Source organism: Phoca vitulina, unplaced genomic scaffold, assembly GCF_004348235.1.
Source record: "Phoca vitulina isolate PV1807 unplaced genomic scaffold, GSC_HSeal_1.0 scaffold91, whole genome shotgun sequence".
NCBI lineage: Eukaryota > Metazoa > Chordata > Mammalia > Carnivora > Phocidae > Phoca > Phoca vitulina.
In genome coordinates, this window is record NW_022589794.1 from 3,067,385 (window position 1) to 3,087,645 (window position 20,261).

General features: G+C 46.0%; 2 protein-coding genes across 3 annotated transcripts in view; both read left to right on the forward strand.

Moving 5' to 3' along the window:
* LOC116626808 (zinc finger protein 26) lies at positions 1–18,714 on the forward strand. 2 transcript variants are annotated; one of them, XM_032396317.1, is made up of 6 exons: positions 12–171; positions 400–452; positions 4,955–5,115; positions 10,718–10,844; positions 11,108–11,203; positions 15,765–18,714. In XM_032396317.1, the coding sequence occupies exons 3-6, from the start codon at positions 5,080–5,082 to the stop codon at positions 17,114–17,116; spliced, it is 1,611 nt and encodes a 536-aa protein (XP_032252208.1). In that variant the 5' UTR covers positions 12–171; positions 400–452; positions 4,955–5,079; the 3' UTR covers positions 17,117–18,714. The 2 variants fall into 2 exon arrangements, with proteins under 2 accessions (XP_032252207.1, XP_032252208.1); XM_032396316.1 differs by lacking the exon at positions 4,955–5,115 and having other exon boundaries at positions 1–171.
* Positions 155–20,261, forward strand: part of LOC116626807 (zinc finger protein 84) — a 56,704-nt gene continuing 36,597 nt past the window's right edge. Inside the window, exons 1-2 of the mRNA XM_032396314.1 lie at positions 155–171; positions 400–452. The gene's annotated coding sequence lies outside the window, so the exon portion shown is untranslated. The remainder of the gene's footprint in view (positions 172–399; positions 453–20,261) is intronic.

The window sequence follows — 20,261 nt, forward strand, 5'->3', positions numbered from 1 at the left end:
CTTGTAGTGGGGTAGGCGCCTCCAGGGTTGTTTCTGCCTTGGTGTTTGTGGACCGGAGCGGGCCCGGGGATTTCTGAGTTCCTGTGGCCCCGGACCCGGGCGGAGGCACAGATTTAGCCCCCTTCGGCGCATCTCGTGCAGACCAGCAGCTTGGCCGGCTGAGCCCCCACGGTAGGTCTGGGGCGTGGTCGGAGCCAGCCTGGACTCGGGGTCTCCCGTTTCAGGGCCGCGTCACGGTGCAAACTCATCGCTCCGACTGCTTGTGCCCAGGCCCGGAGGCCGTGTGCCTGTGAGGGACTCAGCCCCGGACACACCCTCTGTGGGGCGGGAGATCCCTCCTGGGTGGGCGCGGGTGAGGCCAGCAGGGAGATCCTCACGGTTCGCTTCTTTGCTCCGCAGCCTGCACGAAACAGCGCGGGATGGCCGGCAGGTTTCGGACAGCTTCGTGTTGGGTAAGTAGGGACTCTCTCGTCTTTAAAGGCTGCCTGGGCACCGAGGACGGACCCATTCATCTCTTTACCGTCACAGCCAGGGCCCGAACTCGCGCGTTCCCTCCCCCCGCTTTCTCCCCCCGATCTCCGGAAACGTCCCTTGTTTTCTGGCATTTTGTGTCCCGTGCCCTCTCCCTCGGAAGTTACACTTTATTGCCAGCTGCAACCCTGAACTCCGAGGGTAATGAGGGTCCTTGTCAAGGAAGCGGGAAGGAGCAGTTTTGGAGCGGGGGAGGGCCGGTGGACCGCCGGGACTGTGCGAGCGGTTGATGGGGTCAGCGAGTGATCGCGGTACGGCTGACTTCTCGCGGGGTGGCGATGCTTCCCCTCGGGAGCTCTGTTAGAAGAGGCGTCCAGGAGAGAGTGTGGCCGTGTAGATGCTGGCTGTGGGGTGCCTACGGTTGGATCTGCAGCTCAAGTGGGAACTCCCGGGAAATACCCAGATTAAAGATCCCTCTGTTAGTGGAAGCTTAGGGTGTGAGGGGAGAGAGCCCTGAAAAGTGGAGACGTGGCGAAGACAAGGAAGGACTGCGGTGCACAAGGGCTGGGTGCAAGAGAGGTGTAAGTTTGGAGAGTGGCTGTTTCCTGCAAATTTGAGGAAAGAACTTCATAAAAGCCGTGATATGAAACACCTCAGAGAATTTATTTTTTTTTAAGATTTTATTTATTTATTCGACAGAGAGAGACAGCGAGAGAGGGAACACGAGCAGGGGGAGTGGGAGAGGGAGAAGCAGGCTTCCCGCCGAGCAGGGAGCCCGATGCGGGGCTCGATCCGAGGACCCTGGGACCATGACCTGAGCCGAAGGCAGACGGTTAACGACTGAGCCACCCAGGCGCCCCACACCTCAGAGAATTATTTTACGAGACAAACAGTTGCCCTTGGATTTGGGAAGTTACAAGTCTTTTTTTTTTTTTTTTTTTTTTAAGATTTTATTTATTTGAGAGCGAGTGAGAGAGCGCGCACTAGCAGGGGCAGAGGGAAAGAAAGAGGGAGAAGCCGACTCCCCTCTGAGCAGGGAGTCCCACTCTGGGCTCGATCCCAGGACCCTGAGATCATGACCTGAGCCCAAGGCAGACGCTTAAGCGACTGAGCCACCCCGGCGCCTTGCGTATTTGTAAGTCTTAAGCAGTTTTTCCATACCTGAGAGAATGTTGGAATAGTCACTTCCTGAGAGGTAATGCGCGGTGTTGCCAACTGGATTGCGTAAGGTTGTGGACAGTGGAATGTAAAGAAATGATTAGTGACAGTAGCGACCTTTTTTAGGTGGTATGATGCCTCGGGTGTGACAAGAAGAGTATGGGTGCCAGGAACAAGGGAGGTCAGAGTGGCATGAATCATACAATTAACCTTAAAATTAAGGATCTTTTTATTATTTTTAAAAATAATCTCTATGCCCAATGTGGGGCTTGAACTTAAAACCCTGAGATCAAGAGTGGCGTGCTGTACCAACTGAGCCAGCCAGATGCCCCAGGATATTTTTATTCTTAAACAAAACCATATGGAAAATACAGTGAGAGAAAACATTGTATTTACAATAGCAATAAAGAAAGATAAAATAAGCAAACAGAATCATACCTTATGAAGAGTAAGTAAGTAAACAAAGAAGACTAAATGAAGACTTTAGAACTATTGAATAGTATTAGTAGGTACCATTCTTAGCTAGGCACTTCGTGTGTATGAAGTTGTTAAAGTCTCATGACCCTGTAAGGCAGGTATGTCCCCACTTTACAGGTGAGGAAACAGGGAAGCCTGTCCATGGTCCCAAACTAGTATCCAAGGAGACTAGGGTTGCAGAGCTAGGATTCAAACAAAGCAGTATCTTCAGAGTTTGTGCTCATAATGCCTCTTACCTTTTTTTTTTTTTTTTAAGATTTTATTTGACAGAGAGAGAGAGGGAACGAGCAGGGGGAGCAGCAGGCAGAGGGAGAGGGAGAAGCAGGCTCCTCACTGAACAGAGAGCCTACCCCTGGGCTTTGTCCTAGGACTCTGGGATCGAGCCCCGCATCGGGCTCCCTGCTCGGCAGGAAGCCTGCTTCTCCCTCTCCCACTCCCCCTGCTTGTGTTCCCTCTCTCACTGTCTCTCTCTCTGTCAAATAAATAAATAAAATCTTTAAAAAAAAAAAAAAAAGATTGACAGGGTCCATGACCCCATGCAGGGTATGGGAGATACCATACCTGGTATGTCTGGTCAAACATACCGGAGGAGCATCATAAACAAAGATGTGAGTGTTATGCACGTGAAAGAGAGCGGCTGAGTGGCTACTTTAGATTGGCACCCCTTCTTGAGGCAACATTCACGTATGGTCTGAGTGACAACTTGACGATCATGGGATGGCGGGGGTAGTGGGGGAGGAAGCATCCCAGACTTTTATTTCTAGGGTTGTATTCCAAGCAAGTGGCAGCTGCCTCAAGTGGAAAGCAAGGCCATGGCTGGAGTGGAGAGGGTTGGCGCATCAGCCGGGGCCAGATTGGTAGGGCCCTATAAGTGAGGGGGACGATCATGCTGGAAACCCCTAGGAGTTTTTAATTTTATTTCATCTTGGAAGAATTTTGGAACTGTAGAGAAATCACAAGAACAGTATAAAAAATTCCTGTACAGTGTTGTATAAAAAACCTCTTCACCCAGAATTGTTAACATTTTGCTATATTCACTCTATTATTTTCTCTTTGTGTGTGTATGTGTTTGTGTGTACACGTGCATATACACACTCTAATTTTCCTCCCTTCTTCTTTATTTTCTAGCCCGCACCACTTCACCTCTGTAGACCAGCTCTTGCCTACACACCTCATCTTTTTTCCTCAGTCCTCCCTCCCTCCCTCCTACCTTTTCCTTCTCTTCTTTCTCCTCTTTTCCTTCCCTTCCCTCTTATTTTTGTTGACACAGATATTCCAGTGTAAAAGAGTGCTCCCCAGAAAAGATTGCCATCCACAGTGTGTTATGTAACCTTCCCATTGTTTTTCTCTGCATTTTACGTGTCTGATCATGTACACTGCTGTCTGTTCCACGTTTTAGTATGGAAATGGCTTTATTGCTTTTTCTCTTTAATATAAAACCATTTTTAATTGCATCGTTTTAGAAAATGGGATTGTAAGTAACACAGCCAAAGCTCTTTGGTTATCATTTTCTTCCTCTAATGTCAAGAGGTAGTCAGTAGCAGGTGCCTGTTCTCGGGGTCGTGAGTCAGGCCCCACATTGGCGTGGAGCCTACTTAAAGTAAAAAACCCAGAAGTTTAGAAAAGAGGTAGTCAGTAGCTTGGGGGGTTTCCATCCAGACCCTTCCTACAGGAAACAAGGTTTTATGTTCTCTTCTATAAATTGTGCAGTATGCCATTTGCTTTACATTTATTTTAGAATTCTTCATAGCAATACATATAGATCAGCGTTTCCTTTTATAATAGCTCCATTTTATTATCCTGCAGTATGATTGGGCCGCATTTTATTAAGCTGTTTCTCCACTGATGGGGATTTAAGTCTGTGGACTCACCTCCTCATGCCCACAGCTGGTAACCACTAGGGCTTCTTACTTCCTGCTCTCAGGCCTCTCAGCTTTTGATCTGCTGAAATTTTGTATTCCTGGAGACACAAAGATATTTAAATTTTTTAAAAGAACTGATTAAAAATACTTATGAATTTTATAGGTGATTGGGTGGAATTTTAGGTGTGCTTAATTCAACATTTGAAAAGTTTATTTATTTATTTATTTATTTGTCAGAGAGAGAGGGAGTGAGCACAAGCAGGGGGAATGGCAGGGAGAGGGAGAAGCAGGCTCCCAGCCGATTGAGGAGCCCGATGCGGGACTCGATCCCAGGACCCTGGGATCATGACCTGAGCTGAAGGCAGACCCTTCACTGACTGAGTCACCCAGGCGTCCCGAAAAGTTTTGTTTTTGTATGAGTTGCATCATACTGTGTATAATTATTCTACAATTTGAAAAATGTCTCTATAGGATGAATGTACCATATTTTTTTAGCTGTTCTCTTATGGGTGGAAATTTAGGTTGTTGAGCTTGTCACTGTTACAAACTTTGAAACCATGAACAACTCTGCACATGTATGGATATTCCTGTCTCGTTAATTTTTGGTTACATATTTGGTACTTTTCTACATTCTCTTAGAACGCAGTTCAGTCTTAAAATTACCCTCCTGTCCTAATCCCTTTTCTCTCTTCAGAGATAATCAATTTGGTGTATATTCTTCTAGATCTTTCTACATATGTTTGTCTACAATCGTTTATATCCTTAAAATGTTTGGTTTGTTTGGGTTATTACATAAGTGGGTTTCACACTATGTAACATTATTTCTGTTTTTACCCCCATGCAAAAAATATATTTGTAGTTGTATCTGTGATGTTTTTATACATATATATCCATTTGTGGCTTCTTTTGCCTTTTTAAAAATTTAATTGAGTTCTAAATTATAGTAAAATACATAAACCTTAAGTGGAATATTTATATTCTTTTAGGTTCCTGGACCAATTCCAGCAAGAGGGGTGGGGGTGCTGTTCCCCTACACACAGCATCACACAGTTCTTGGACACCAGCAGGTTGTCTGAGAATTCAGCTTCAGTCTGTCACTGTCGACCCAGAGATGGGGGACAGTCTCCTGGAAACCAGCTGCCCTTTGGTAGGTTACCTAGGGGCTTTCCAGAAGTTGCCTCATTAACATAACAAAAGATACCTTGATCGTACTTACCAGAGGAAATTCCAAGGGTTTTAGGAGCTCTGAGCCAGGAACCCATGGATGAAGACCAAACACATATCAGAAATATGTTTTGGACATCTGAATGACCAAATATTCTTATAAATCACAATATTAAAGTATACACTGAAGACAAATGAAAATCAAGAATTCCAGCACCCTGGCAGTTTCCGTTCTTCTCTCTATCGCCACTGGCCCCCACCCCCAAGGGGTCACTGCTTTATTTATATTTTTTTACTCCTGTTATAACACCATTAATTTTGCCTTTTTTTTTCTTTTTTTAACTTAATATAATTGGAATTGTACAGTAAAGTATCTGGCTTCTCTCAGTCAGCATAGTTTGTGAGTGACATCCAAGTTGTATGATTCTCTGTTGTATGACTGTTTTATAATCTGTCTGCTGTATTCATGTGTTATCATAGACATGGTCATCAGCAACACTTGGGCTGCGTCCAGTTATTGGCTATTTTGAATAACACCGTTATAAACATTTTTGTACACATCTTTTGAGGGACATCAATTCTCATTTCTGTTAGGCTTATGCCAGGATTTCTCAGCCTCAGCACTATTGACATTTTGGACTGAATTACTCTTCATTGTGAAGGACTATTCTGTACATTGTAGGATGTTGAGCAGCATCCTTGACCTCTACCCGTTTAGATACCAGCAGCTCTACGTGACCAGCGCAGAAGTCTCAGTGCCAGACATCCCCGGGGGCGCAGAATCTCCCTCTCAGTGGACAACCACCTGGCATATATCTAGAAGTGATGGGTGTGTGTGTATTTAAGTTTAGTGAACATGACCAAACATTTTCCAGAAGTGCTGAAACCGCTTTGTGTCCCATCAGCAGTGAGTTCCAGGTGTCCTGCATGGAGGCCCGTCCAAAGTTTGTCAACTTTGCTTGGAGTATTTTCCCATAGGATGGATGTCCTGTACTCAACTATTCTATTGATGCTTAGTTAATGTGATATCCATTCTTTATTTCTAAATGTCTCCTGGTTTTTTAAAAACAAATTTCCAGTTTCCTTTTAATCTATTGTATACTTTTCTTCTATAATTTTAAGTATTTGTAATAATATATACTATGACAGTTATTTCTAACGTTGTCTGCTAACTTCTGGATCATCTGTTGCGTCTGTGTTGTGCGTTTTTCCTTTGATTTATCGGTCTTGTTTTCTTGCCTCTTCACATGTCTCAAAATTTTCTATTTTATGTCTATGTTGGTATAAAGGAACAACCATAGAGACCGAAGTTCAGTGTTACCTTCTACCAGAGTGTTTCCCCTTTCCTCTGCCATGCAGATAGGGAGATGACTGATGACATCATCAAACAGGCTTGGAGGTGGTTTGGGGCTGGGGTGCCGCTTTAGTTATTGTACATTCACCTGTGGTCTCGGTGGTAGTTGGGGGGGTTATTGCATGCTCCCCTCTAGGGTTCTTTGTGTCCTCAGTGCCTTGAGACTGTGGGAGAATCAGTCTGCCATTGCAGCCCAGTTCCTGTGCTCACCAGCACTCAGCAGATGTGCACAGGGGAAGCCTGCTGTCAGGGGGCATCAGAGGCTCCCCTGCCTACTCTCAGGCTGGACAGATGCCCCCAGTGAAGGAAACACCCAGCACGTAACTCACCTGGGGAGAGCTCTGATTTTTAAAAGTGTTGAATTTTACATGACTTTGTTTCACCTATTGAGATGATTGGTTGGCTGTTCTCTGCTAATGTACTGATGTGACTTATTTCACTGATGGGTTTTTTTGTTGTTGTTAATTTTGGACCGTCCTTTAATTTTTTGGATACGTTTCCTTGTCACAGTTTGCTCTGTATGTGTGTACAGGGCTTGTACCTGAGTAGTATTTTTATCTGGACACGCTGACCAGAGTTAATGACAAGTGAGCTGAGCCTACAGCTTGTGCTGTACTCGCCGGGCTTCGTCTGTGGGGCCGCGCGGGTCTGTGCTGTACAGGCGTCCCGTGGTGTCCGGGCCCAACGCCAGGTCGGACACGATGGGGATTTTATGTCCCTGCGATGTTGATAGAACTTACCTTTAAGTGTAGTGTGGGCGCATGGCCCTCTGAAACGGAGGGTGTGCCCTCGGTTGCTACTTCTGTGTGTTTTGTGATCATGGATTAGTCAGTCTTGCTTTTTTTACTGCCTTCTGGGCCAGCTTGGGTTCTTTTTACTTTCTTAGACAATTTTTATTTCTTCCAAGTTTTCAAATTTATTGGAACAAATTCGTTAATATAGTCAGATCTGCTACCATGTCTGCTTTAAAAACATGAATTCAACAAAATTGATTTCGTAGGGAACAGTGTGAGCCTTCTGTCTGACTTCACACAGCCCTCTTCCCCCACTTTATGATCAGCTTTAGCCCCTCTGGTGTCCAGACACCAGGTCTTTTCCAGGGTAAAGTGATGTATTGTCATTTTATGTATTTCTTAAACATTAAACATGTAAAACTGCTACTGTTTTTAATAGGTTCCTGGTGTTCTTTTTTATGTGTTGCTGACAAAGGTGTTGTGCCCCAACCCCATTCTCCCCATATTCCCTGTGGGTTTGCTGTGTGACTTTGCATAGGTTTGCAGCATACAGTAGAACTGCCTCTGTACAATAATCTCATAATTTAAAAATCTTTGCCTTAGAGCTATGGATTCTGTCTTGGTCATAATAGTTTTCTATTTTTAATTTCTTCATTTCTTGACCAATAAAAAATTTTTTTTAATAGTTTCTCTGTATTTTATTTTTATTCTTATCAAACTCAAAATACAGTAAAAAGCTTAAAATAAAATAAGCCTCACGGTTTACTCCCACTCTCTTCTTCCATCCTGTCTGCATACTCAGCCACTTTGGTCTGTGTTCACTCTCGTGGCGTCTGCCTTAAGCTTGTACACGATCACACTGGTATGCCTTGCTTGGGCTTCTCCTCTGCTACGAAGTCACAGATCTGACAAGTGGCCTGGGCTGGATCTGAATGTAAGAAGTCACAGCCTCAGGCGTCCCTGTCCGCTCTCCCTTTCCTTGGCCCCAGGGTTTGTCTCAGCGAGCGCTCATGATATTCCGGTCTCATCTTCTCTGGTCACTTTCAGGCATTGGGCAGTCCAGTCCATGCTCTTAATTCCACCTCCTCTGCTTGCCCCACTCAGGCTGCAGAGGAGAGATGGGGTGCTCATCTCTTTATTCCCTCCTTCTATGGGGGCTCCTCATGGGTTGGGAAGACCAGTGCTTAGACCAGAGAAGCTCCTGTTGTCAGGTGATTGGTGCTCAGCACCAGGCGGTTGCTTGGAGCCTGAGGCAGGGCCTTACCCTGGATTTCCACATTGTGAGCAATGCTCTCACTTACTTCTGCAGACTCCCCCAGAATCGCATTCACTGTCTCTCCCCTCCTGGGTCTCCCTTTCTGCGGGCAGTGCTGTTGGCTTAGGAGCCTGTCAGGGGTGATCAAGTCCAGGCATCTTTGGACATCACTTTTCAGCTGCCTTTACAGAGTGTTCCAGAAGCCTCTGTCTTCAGAAATTCCCAGAGGAGAAGAGATACCAGATTCCTGGTTTACTGAAATCCCTGAACACGGGGCCAGTTCCTCCTGATTGTGGGCTCAGTGGACACCCAGACGGTCTCCTCCTTCCCTCCCTTCCCCCAGTGTCCTGCTTCAGGGAATCCTGTCCAGCTGCTTCTACAGCCCCTTGTTCCCCTCATTTCTCATCCCTCAGGCACCCTCACCTTGTTAGGGCAGCGTCTTCAGTTTACTTGGCCAGGATCCTTGCTGTCCTCCTCAACACCCTTCTCTGTGTGCTGGTCATCTCCCGTCAAGATGTCGTCTACTCTGTCTTTACTTGATGCCCAGAATCCAACCACTGCGTATTACTTCCAGCTACCTTCATTGCCCCAGATCCAGGACCCTCCCTTCTCCACAGCAGTCAGATTAATCTTGGGCGGGAGTCAGAACATCCCACTCTTGCTTAAGGCCTTCGGATGGCCTCTCCTCACCTGGAATGAAATCTCAAGTCCTTACCATACCCTCTGAGCCCTGAAGTCCTGGCCCTTTGTTTTCATGCCTCTTGGAAGGCTCTTCTGCACAAATCTTGGTATCATTCTCACATCGCTTGGGTTTCTACCCAAATAGTCCCTTACCAGAGAGCTTCCTGACCACTCCATCTGCCTACACCTGCCTCCCTGGGCTCTATCCCCTTACCCTGCTTCTTGGTAGAGCACCATCACCATCTGCTTGTTGGGTAGTTACGGGTTTACTGTCACCTTCCCCTGCAAGGATGGAAACGCACTAAGTCCAGGGACCGTGTTCATGGCTGAGCCCCCAGCGCCAAGAACAGTCCTGGCACATTGTCAGTGTCTCAGAAATGTTTGTTGAATGATCCTGTGAGGACCTGTAGCTTGTTACTACTTTTTTTTGGTCCCATGAAAGAAACTTATTATAAGCATTCTGGGTAGTTCACAGAGATGTCAGGAACCACACTTCCTGTCTCACAACTGCCTGGTGGGGACTGCCGCCCCCTGCCCAGCCACAGCGGCTCTCCATCATCTGCAGCTCTGCAGCCCTAGCTCCAGGCTCGGAGTCTGTGCCCGAGTGAACCCTGGTTGACCTCAGCAATGGGCCCCTTATTCTCTGGAAAGAAGGCTAGGAATTTACCTATTTGGCCTTTTTTCCTTTTCTTTCCTTTTTTTTTTATGGTGCCAAGCTCTCACTCTGTCTAAGACTCAAGATGGGTTGAGCAGCTATCAAGATGTCACACCTTCCCATGTGTTTAGAATTGTTCTCTCCATCTCTGGGCAAAATATATCCTGGATAATTTTTTTTATCAAAGACTTGTAACACCTGTTTCTTCTCCATGTATAAATGTTTATTTCCCTCTACAAGACTGGAAGCTTTTATTTTTTTTAATTTAATTTAATTTTATTTTATTTCATATCTGAGAGAGAGAGAGAGCAGGGGGAGGGGCAGAGGGAGAGAGAGAAGCAGACTCCTCGCCGAACAGGGAGCCCGACATGGGGCTCGATCCCACGACCCCGAGATCACGACCCGAGCCAAAGGCAGATGCTCAACCAACTGAGCCACCCAGGCGTCCCAAGACTAGAAGCTTCTTGAGGGCAGAAGTTGGTTGTGTTCGTCCTGAAATTTTCAGGACCAAAAACAGTATCTGGCTCATGGAAGCTCAAAAGTTTTTGTTTTTTTTTTTTAAGATTTTTTTTATTTGTGCATTTGAAAGCAAGTGAGTGAGAGAACGAGCCGGGGGGGAGGGGCAGAGGGAGAGGGAGAAGCAGGCTCCCCGCTGAGCAGGGAGCCAGACATGGGGCTCGATCCCAGGACCCTGAGATCATGACCTGAGCCCAAGGCAGACGCTTCACCGACTGAGCCACCCAGGCGCCCCGGTTTTTTTTTTTTTGTTTTATTCTGAAAGTCAGTGTTGATCTGGGCACAGGAGGCAGTCTGTGGAGGAACATCTCTCCTTCCCGGTTCCTGTACATCTGTTCCACGTCACCTAATGTAATGGTATCCAATTGAATGGGATGTATATTATTCCAGGGATTATTGTCATTCAAGGATGTATCTGTGGAGTTCACCTGGGAAGAGTGGCAGTTACTGGACTCTGCGCAGAAGTACCTGTACAGGGATGTGATACTGGAGAACTATAGCCACCTGGTGTCTGTGGGTAAGTGCAGCTTCTCTGTTGATCTCAGACTATGATGTATAAATCGCCACCCTTTTTCTTTTGTTGATCTACCCTGAGGTCTCCAAAGTACTTCCTGGTTGTGGGCTTGAACTTCAGAGATCAAAGGCTCATAGTCCCTATTTGGGGCTCATCTCCTCATTGTAGTCTTCCCCCAAGTGCCAGTGAGCAGTTTCATTTTGTAGTTCTGGATCCCTTAGTCCCTAGCAGCTTGGCCCACATCCTTTATGATTTTCCACCAACAGGGTATCATGGTACCAAACCTGATTTAATCTTCAAGTTGGAGCAAGGAGAGGAGCCATGGATAATAAATGCCAAAGTTTCCCGTCAGAGCTGTCCAGGTGGGTGAGTGGGAACCAGGAAGATGGGGGTGTGGGCGTGAACCTCAGGCAGTGTTGTGTGGAAGCTCTGCTTTGAAGCCCCTGAACCATTGGGGCAACTCGGGAGGAGCCAAGTTAGCCAAGCTAGCTCCTCAGGAAAGGAAAGGACCATTGCTCTACCCATGTTTGGGCTTTCCTCTCTTGGGTCTGAGGGGCAGGCATGCCTTCTTGTCTGCACTCCGCTCAGATGTTTTTCTGGGTTAGTTTCCTTCCTTCCCATGGTCATGGACTGCATTAGCTGTCCTCGCTTCCAGAGAGTTTCTCTCCTCTCCCTTCGTGTGACTCACGCCCTCTACTTCCCTTACATTGACTTTCTCTCTTGCCTTCCACAGATAAATCCCTCAGTCTTCCTCATCCTTTGCTCAGCATCACCTTCTTCAGAGAATGCATTGTTTCCTTTTCTTTCACTGTGAAATTATAGCTGTTACTTTCTTGGGCACTTTTCTGAAGGATTCTGAAACCTAGCCCAGTCTCACCTGTGTCATGAAGTGATTTTATCACCTTACATTTCCTGGCTCCTCTTTATCCTTCCCTCTGGAGTCCTCCAGAAGGGCGTATTTCCCAAATCTGGCTGTTCTCTCACCAATATTGTAACAGCTGAAAGGCTCTTCTGCCCAAGCTTGCTTTCTCCCATGTCATAACGTCCCACGGGTATCCTCATCCTCTTCCCTTCTACACTCTTGTCCCGAGTGTTAAATGCTTGTAAAGAGCCCCGGGCTTCCTCACTTTTCATTCTCAGTAGCAGAGATGGGAAGGAGCTCTTCGTCTTTGGCCTCCCCACGTTTCTTACTGCTGCTCTTGCGCTCGTGTTACCATCTTAGTGCTTAGTACTTAGTACAGCTGCGAATCTTAGTACTGCTTCTGTTTTTGCTGCTATTTTATCTTCATAGCTCCTGTCCCCTCAGTTGTCACCCAGACTAGATCAGTGTTCTCTCAGGCATGGGAAGCTTAAATTCTTAGCCATATTTGAGAACTCTAGTCTTCTCGTTAGCTATTCCTGCTGGATTTGTTTTCATAAGCATCCTATCACTAGTCTGAGAAAATAAACAAGTATCTTACATCCCTTGTTCAACCAGAATAAAGAATAAGGAATTTATAGTCTCAAATGACAATTGTCTACCATAGGACAGCAGCCTCACAGTGGCTTAATTCAGAAGCTTAGTGATGTCAGGGGTTCCTGGTGGCTCAGTCTTGATTTTGGCTCAGGTCATGACCTCAGGGTTCTAGGATCGAGCCCTGCACTGGGCTTGTGCTCAGTGCAAAGACTGCTTGAGATTCTCTCTCTCCCCCTCATGATAGATTAGATAGATGCGTACGTACATGGATAACTAACTAACTATCTAACTTAAAAAAAAAACAAGGAGCTTGGTGATGTCAGCGATCCATCTGCCTCCCTTTTCTCACCCTGAGAGGTTATGCTTTTCTTTTCCTTTGTCCTGGTAGGTTCCTCCATGCCAGGCATCATATGCAGACACAGCAGGAGTCACTGGATAAGTCCTGTTTCTTTCCCCAAAATCCCCTTCACCAGTCCCCAGACTCTTTCTCAGAAGCCTGCCGGCATGTTTTCTTACAGCTGACATCCAGTGCCTGAACTAGCCGTGATGTGGGGGCGGGGAGGGCTCGGTGGGGGACCACACGGACCATGTCCTCACCAGTCAGGGCTGGTGCACAGAAGAGGGGAAGTGCGTGTGGCTCTGTGGTGAGCAGTGTGAGTCCTCCCTTTGGGTGTGCCGCACATGTGCCCTTCTGTCCACCTGTGCAGCTTCAAAAATGCTAATGTTAACACAAAACATCGTCATTCCTTCCCGAAGGGAGGCAGCCTGTGTTCTCATCCTGGACCCGAGTCCAGTTGCAAGGCCAGGATTTCTTGAGATGGGTGTGGTACCTTCACACAGGTGTGGCTGTGGCCTCACGATCTGAACGGACGTGGGCTTAAAAGATCAGCGGTCTATTCTAGACACATGCAGTGGTGGGGAAGGATCCGGAAACTAACGGAAGCTCCTCTGTGCAGAGGGGTGGATGGGGGATAGCAGTCCATCACACACTCTCCTCTTTGAGAAAAAAAATCAAAGACGACTTCTTGCTCTAGCATACTTTCCCTGTTCACTCCAGTCTTTTTGTCCTGTTGGCATAGATGAGACGATGCTTGGAGAGAACATGGGCCTGTCTGTTGGTGCGGATGTGGGCGTATTTGGGACTGAAGAATCATAGGCTGTTATCAGACCAGGCTTAGGTTTCCTTCGAAACCTAACAGGTGGGGCGCCTGGGTGGCTCAGTTGGTTGAGCGTCTGCCTTCGGCCCAGGGTCCTGGGACCGAGTCCTGCATTGGGCTCCCTGCTCAGCAGAGTCTGCTTCTCCCTCTACTGCTCCCCCTGCTCGTCTCTCTCTCTCTCTCTCTGTCAAATAAATAAATAAATAAATAAATAAATAAATAAATAAATAAAATCTTAAAAAAAGAAACAACCCACCCAACAGGCTTCCAGTCAGTCTTTTTTTTCTGACTAATTCTGTGAAGCCAATACCAACAACCAAAAGTGGTCTGAGCATTTATTCAAGCCTGAGAAGTCTTCTAGCCATTGGTCTTGGTATTCTCACCCCTGTCCTTGAGTTTAGTGGCCCTACTTTGAGGCACAAACCATAATGCGAACTGTTCCCGCATGAGTGGGGAGAGAGGGTTTATCAGGAGGTCCTGAGGAGGCAGGAGAGCCCCTGGTGGCCCCACAGGACAGCTGTAGCAACATGATGAGGCTGTGCCCCTAAGGAGTGTGCCTTCCTGGTGCCCTGTGGGCCTCACACTCAGCATCATGCTCCTGTTGGGCCTCATCATTGTCCGGCCACATGTGTCATCTGTGCACCTTCCCTGGAAGGTCTCGTCCTTCATGGTGTTTAACACCTTTTACATGTTGTTGACTCCTGCTTTTCTCTGAGCACTGAACTTCCATCTGTCTGCCTACTTGCTGTCTCCTCTCCATTTGGGTATTTAGCCGAGATCTCAGGTGTAGTCAGATCCAAAACAAAGTCCTTAATTTTTCCTGCAAACATTTTCCCTCTCAGAGAGCAGCACCTCCTGTTTCTCCAGCCTAAAATCTGGAGTTCTTAAAGCCTCCCCTTCTCTCACCTTCTCCTTCACCCAGTCCTTTGGTAGATTTTCTTGGTTCTCTCCAGATGCATTCCACATTTGCTCAGCTCCAGAGTTTAGTCCAAACCACTGTGACGTCTTCCTGCACTACTACAAGGGCTTCCTCGTTTGTCTCTCAGCCCTTCTCCTATTCATTTTCTACATAACAGGCAAACATCTTTTAAAAGCACAACATGAGGGATGCCTGGGTGGCTCAGTTTGTGAAGTGTCTACCTTCGGCTCAAGTCATGATCCCGGGGTCCTGGGATTGAGTCCCGCTTTGGGCTCCCTGCTCAGCGGGGAGCCTGCCCCTCCCTCTGCCTACCCCCCCCGCCCCCGCTTGTGCTCGCTCTGTCTCTCTCCGTCTCTCTCTCTCTGACAAATAAAATCTTTAAAAAAAATACTCTAGAAAGCACAACACGAATCAAGATGTCCTCTTACCTTTGGGTAAGATGAAAACTTTTTTGCCTGCCTATTTGGTTCTTGACGCACTCTGTTCACTCAGTGGGTTTTAGCTGTCCCAGCCTTTTTTCAAAATATTTTTCTTTTCTTTTCTTTTTTTTTTAAACTTGTAGGCTTCACACCCAACGTGGGGCTCAAACTCATGACCCTGACAACAGGAGTCACAGGCTCCCCCGACCAAGCCAACGAGGCATCCCATTTTATCTATTTCTTAACTGTGCCAAACAGGTGTTCCTTTCTCAAGAATTTTGTATGTGCTTTTCCGTCTGGTTGGAATGCTCTTGCCCCTGATTTTCCTATGGCTAACTGAGTCTTACTTTTAATGTCTCGTACCTATCTGAATGTTATACCCTGGTTACTCGGTATCCTCTGAATTCACTTTTTGAATAAGCCCCTGTAATAATAACATTCAGATATAAGATAAATGGTGTTGGCTCCTAAGTGCAGGCTAAGCCTCTTAAGCCTCGTGTTCTCTTTTTCTTTTTCTTTTTTTTTTTTGAGAGAGAGAAGGAGAGCATGTGTGACCAGGGGTGGGGTGGGGGGAGAGGGAATCTCAAGCAGGCTCCCCAGTAAGCACAAGCCCAACGTGGGGCTCGATCTCATCCTGAGATCATGACCTGAGCTGAAACCAAGAGTCAGTCACTCAACACACTGAGCCACCCAGGTGGCCCTAAGCTTCTATTTTAAAAACCATTTTTGATCACTGCTAATTTGCCATCCATTTCCATAATGGGATTTGGTTTAACACAGTTCCTCATGCTCCATAGCTCAGATAGATGGCACATGTGGGCTTGGCCAGTATTTCTTTTGAACCGGTGTCTGAGGCCTGTTATTAAGCAAAAAACACTCATCACATGCCAGTTTTATAGCTCTCTAATTCCAGATCAGCTACATTGATGATTAAAATATATATATATGTATATATATATTTATTTTTCCTAGAAGGTTGGAAAGAATGGTACCAGAAAAATCAAGATGAGTTTGAAAATATCGAGGGAAGTTATGCTTGTGGCGCATTTGGAAAACGTCATCTGAGCAGAACCCATGTTCCTTCAAGACAAAGAATCCATAAGTACAACACACATGGAAAAGGTCTGACACAAAACTCAGGTTCAACCAAAAGCTGTCTGAGAAAAAATCCTGATAAGTTCCATGGATATGAAGAATACTATTTTCTTAAGCATCAAAGAGCTCATAGTATAGAAAAAAACTGTGTGTGTAATGAATGTGGGAAAGCTTTTCGTTGTAAGTCACAACTGATTGTCCATCTCAGAATTCATACGGGAGAGAGGCCTTACGAATGCACCAAATGTGAAAGGGCATTCAGTGCCAAGTCAAACCTTAATGCTCATCAGAGGGTGCACACGGGAGAAAAGCCCTACTCCTGCAGTGAGTGTGGGAAGGTATTCTCCTTCAGGTCACAGCTCATCGTCCATCAGGAAATTCACACAGGGGGGAAACCTTATGGCTGCAGTGAATGTGGGAAAGCCTACAGCTGGAAATCACAGCTGCTTTTACACCAGAGAAGCCACACGGGCGTGAAACCTTATGAATGTGGGGAGTGTGGGAAAGCCTTCAGTTTGAAGTCACCGTTCGTCGTACACCAGAGGACTCACACAGGAGTGAAGCCCCATAAATGCAGTGAATGTGGGAAGGCTTTTAGGAGTAAGTCCTACCTCCTGGTTCACATCAGAATGCACACAGGGGAGAAACCCTACCAGTGCAGCGATTGTGGGAAAGCCTTCAATATGAAGACACAACTTGTTGTTCACCAGGGAATCCACACGGGAAATAATCCTTATCAGTGCAGTGAATGTGGGAAAGCCTTCGGTAGGAAGGAACAGCTCACCGCACATCTGAGAGCGCATGCAGGCGAGAAGCCCTACGGATGCAGTGAGTGTGGGAAGGCTTTCAGCAGCAAATCATATCTTGTTATACATAGGAGAACGCACACCGGAGAGAGACCCTACGAATGTAGTTTCTGTGAGAGAGCCTTTTGTGGGAAATCCCAGCTCATCATACACCAGAGGACTCACTCGACGGAGAAACCCTATGAATGCAGCGAATGTGAGAAAGCCTATCCCAGGAAGGCGTCACTTCAGATACACCAGAAAACTCACTCGGGAGAAAAACCTTTTAAGTGTGGTGAATGTGGGAAGGCCTTCACTCAGAAGTCGTCCCTCAGTGAACATCAGAGAGTTCACACAGGAGAGAAGCCGTGGAAATGCTCTGAATGTGGGAAATCCTTCTGTTGGAACTCAGGGCTTCGTATACATCGAAAAACTCACAAGTGAGAAATTAGAACAAAGTAGATGTTAGGGACTTTCTCACAGACGTTGATTCTCAGGAGACTTTAGATGATAATGGAGATGGGATGCAGAAGCAGGAAGTCCTAAAAATACACTCCTATCAATTAAGTCAGAGAGAGACCATCATATTTGGAATGAATTGGCAAAAGCTTTCAGAAATAAGTCCTACGAGTCTGTAGACAAGAACTCAAGGAATGAGGAGCAGTAACTATGAAGTGCACTAGCATCATGATAAAGATAAAATTCAGAGAATTCATATTTAAAACTTGACAAATTTAATAAATCAGGAAAGCATTTTCCCATACGAAATGTATGTGTGGAGAGTCACATTCCAGATTTGAAGCTGTTTTAGAGTGAAGAAAATCTCAATTTTAAATGGTGGATTTTTTCATGGTGGAGTATAAAGTTGTTTTTTATTTTAATATGTAAATAAAGCAATGGTCAGGAAAACATCAAGGAACATATTCTGAAGGTTAAGAAATATTTAGTGTGACTTTCTTGAGTAACACTGAAGAGCATTTTTTAAAACTTTGGTATTTTATTTTTTAATGTAACTTGTCATGCATATATTTGGTAGTTTGTGGAATAACATCCCCTAATATTCTCCATATTAAATGCTAAATATCAGTTTTGTCTCTTTATTTCTTAGCAACTAAAGTAATGTGGCTTTTAATAAATGGAAAGATTCTGTTCCCCAAATGAGTTTACTTACTCAGCAGTCTTTGTACGTGGGTCTGACAGTTATCACGGGGCTGCTGTGTAGGAGCAGAGAGAGAGATTATATTTTAGCAGTTCAGAGTGTGTTCTCCACTGATTGGCGAGAACACCCTAGTTTTCTCTGGCGGAGCACCTCTCTGGTGTGTGCATCTCCAGGTTGGTGTCTCTCAGGGCACCTGTTGCGCCAGCTACCGGTGAGCATTATGCCCATTACCGGCTCATGGTAGCCTCGTTCCTGGATCCTGAGTCTGACTCAGCCTAATGTGAACCAGAAGGGACGTGTGGGACTCACTCTTGCCCCAGAATGGAGGGCCATCAATTCCTTCCTGCTGTATTGGTTTCCCGGAATAAGTCTGGGTGCTGTCCCTCTTTGAACCTGGTTTTCTGGCCTTTGTGCTTCCGCCTCTCTTCAATAAAAATGTTTTCCTGCTCACGTTAAGGAGAGTGAATTTCTATCTCATATTACTGAAGGGCTTTAATCGATAAATTGTTGCTGGGCAGTAGTGTATAAGTCACAAAAGAGGGCTTTTTTCCTGAGGCAAGAAGAAAATCAGGTTCTTGTTTACATTCCAATGTGGAAACTTTAGCCCATAGTACAAAGTGCTGTTGCTTGTTTACACCAAGAACCTTGTGGCCCCTGATGATAAGATTCTGGGAACACTGAAGGCTATTGCCATAGAAGAGTTTTTAATTTATGAGGAAATCTGACACAGGAGATGGGATGGCCACTCTGGTCCTGTTAGCTCTTAATCACAACAGTGACAGATGTGAAGCCCTGAAAGCTCATCTCAAGGAAGAGCGTTAACTGTGACGTTGCTGAATTAAACCATCCACTTCACATGCTTGCTAATCCCTTATAGAAACATGTATCGGTATAGAAAAAGTAGTCTCTTTAATAATTTTTTTTAAGATGTATTTATTTGTGAGAGAGAGTGAGCAGGGGGAGTGGCAGAGGGAGAGGGAGAAGCAGACTCCCAGCTGAGCAGGGAGCCCAACGTGGGGCTCGATCCCAGGACCCTGAGATCATGACCTGAGCTGAAGGCAGACGCTTCATCGACTGAGCCACCCAGGTGCCCCTAGAAAAAGTAGTCTCTTGACAGTTCATGTAGGGATACCTGACCGAAGTGTGAGGACTCAGCCTGGCAGACTCCTGAGAAACTGCGCTGGATGCTCTTCCCTCAGAAATACGTAGCTTAGACGTTGGCAGGCCACAGCTCGCAGGTCAAATACAGCTTGCTGCCTATATTTGTATGGACGGAAGCCAAGAAGTCTTTAGGTTTTTAAATGGTTGCAAAAAGATCAAAACTACTTCACCAATTGAGAAAATTATTTGAAATTCAAGTCTCAGCATCCATCAGTCAGGTTTTATTGGAACATAACCATACGTTAATTGTATTGTCTGGTGGCTTTTGCACTAACTACAATGGCAGTTGTGGCAGATGCTGTTGCCTACAAAACCTGCCAAGTCCTGGTGTAGGGTCCCTTCCCCTCCCTGAAGAAGTGGACCTTGCCTTGCAGGAGGAAGCTTATTCTGCCAACACCCCAGGGCTCATTGCTACCAACTCTCTGACCCAGTCTTTCAGAAGGATCCCACTTATTGGCTTAGGTCTCACCCTAATTATCTCATTTCACTTGATTATCTCTGTAAAGATACTATTGCTAATTAACTTCACATCCTAAGGTACTGGGGACTAAGAATCCAATACATCTTTTTCGAACGGACGTAATTCAACATGTAAGTTTGCCCTCTTGCTCCTCGCCCCCCATCCATGTCCTTTTCATGTGCAAAATACATTCTCCCCAGCCCAACACCCCCAGAAGGCTTACTTCACCCAAGCATCAACTCCAGAATCTCTAAATACCATCTAAATCGGATGTGGGTGAGATGGGGTATGCTTCATCCTGGGGCAATATTCCTCTCATTATTTGGGCTCCTTCCCAATATTGGGAATGTGTGAAACCAGACAGGTTACCTGCTTCCAAAATACAATGATTAGACAGGCATAAAGTAGACTATCCTATCCTAAAAGGGAGAAATCAGGAAAAAGGGTTGTGAGTCCCAAGCAAGTTAAAAACGGGGCAAATTCCATTAGATTTTAAGGCCTGGGAATAATTCTCTGGCCAAATGCTCGGTCCTCTGAGACCACTGGGTGATGGCCCTGCCCCTCATCCCTGGGTGGTGGACAAGCCTCTGGAATTGAAAAGGTGGCTTCACTCTCTGAGTCCAAGGAGGTGGCTCTGCCCTCGGGGTCACTCTTCCTTTGTCTTTAAGGATGACCCATGTGCCCATCTAGAGAGCTCTATTGGCCTGTTTCCAGGACAGCCAACGACTTTCTTCAGTCACCTTTCTCTGTCCCCTTCAGTGCAAGTTGGTAGCATTTCTGCTGAGATGGCTGATGGATTCACAAGGCAC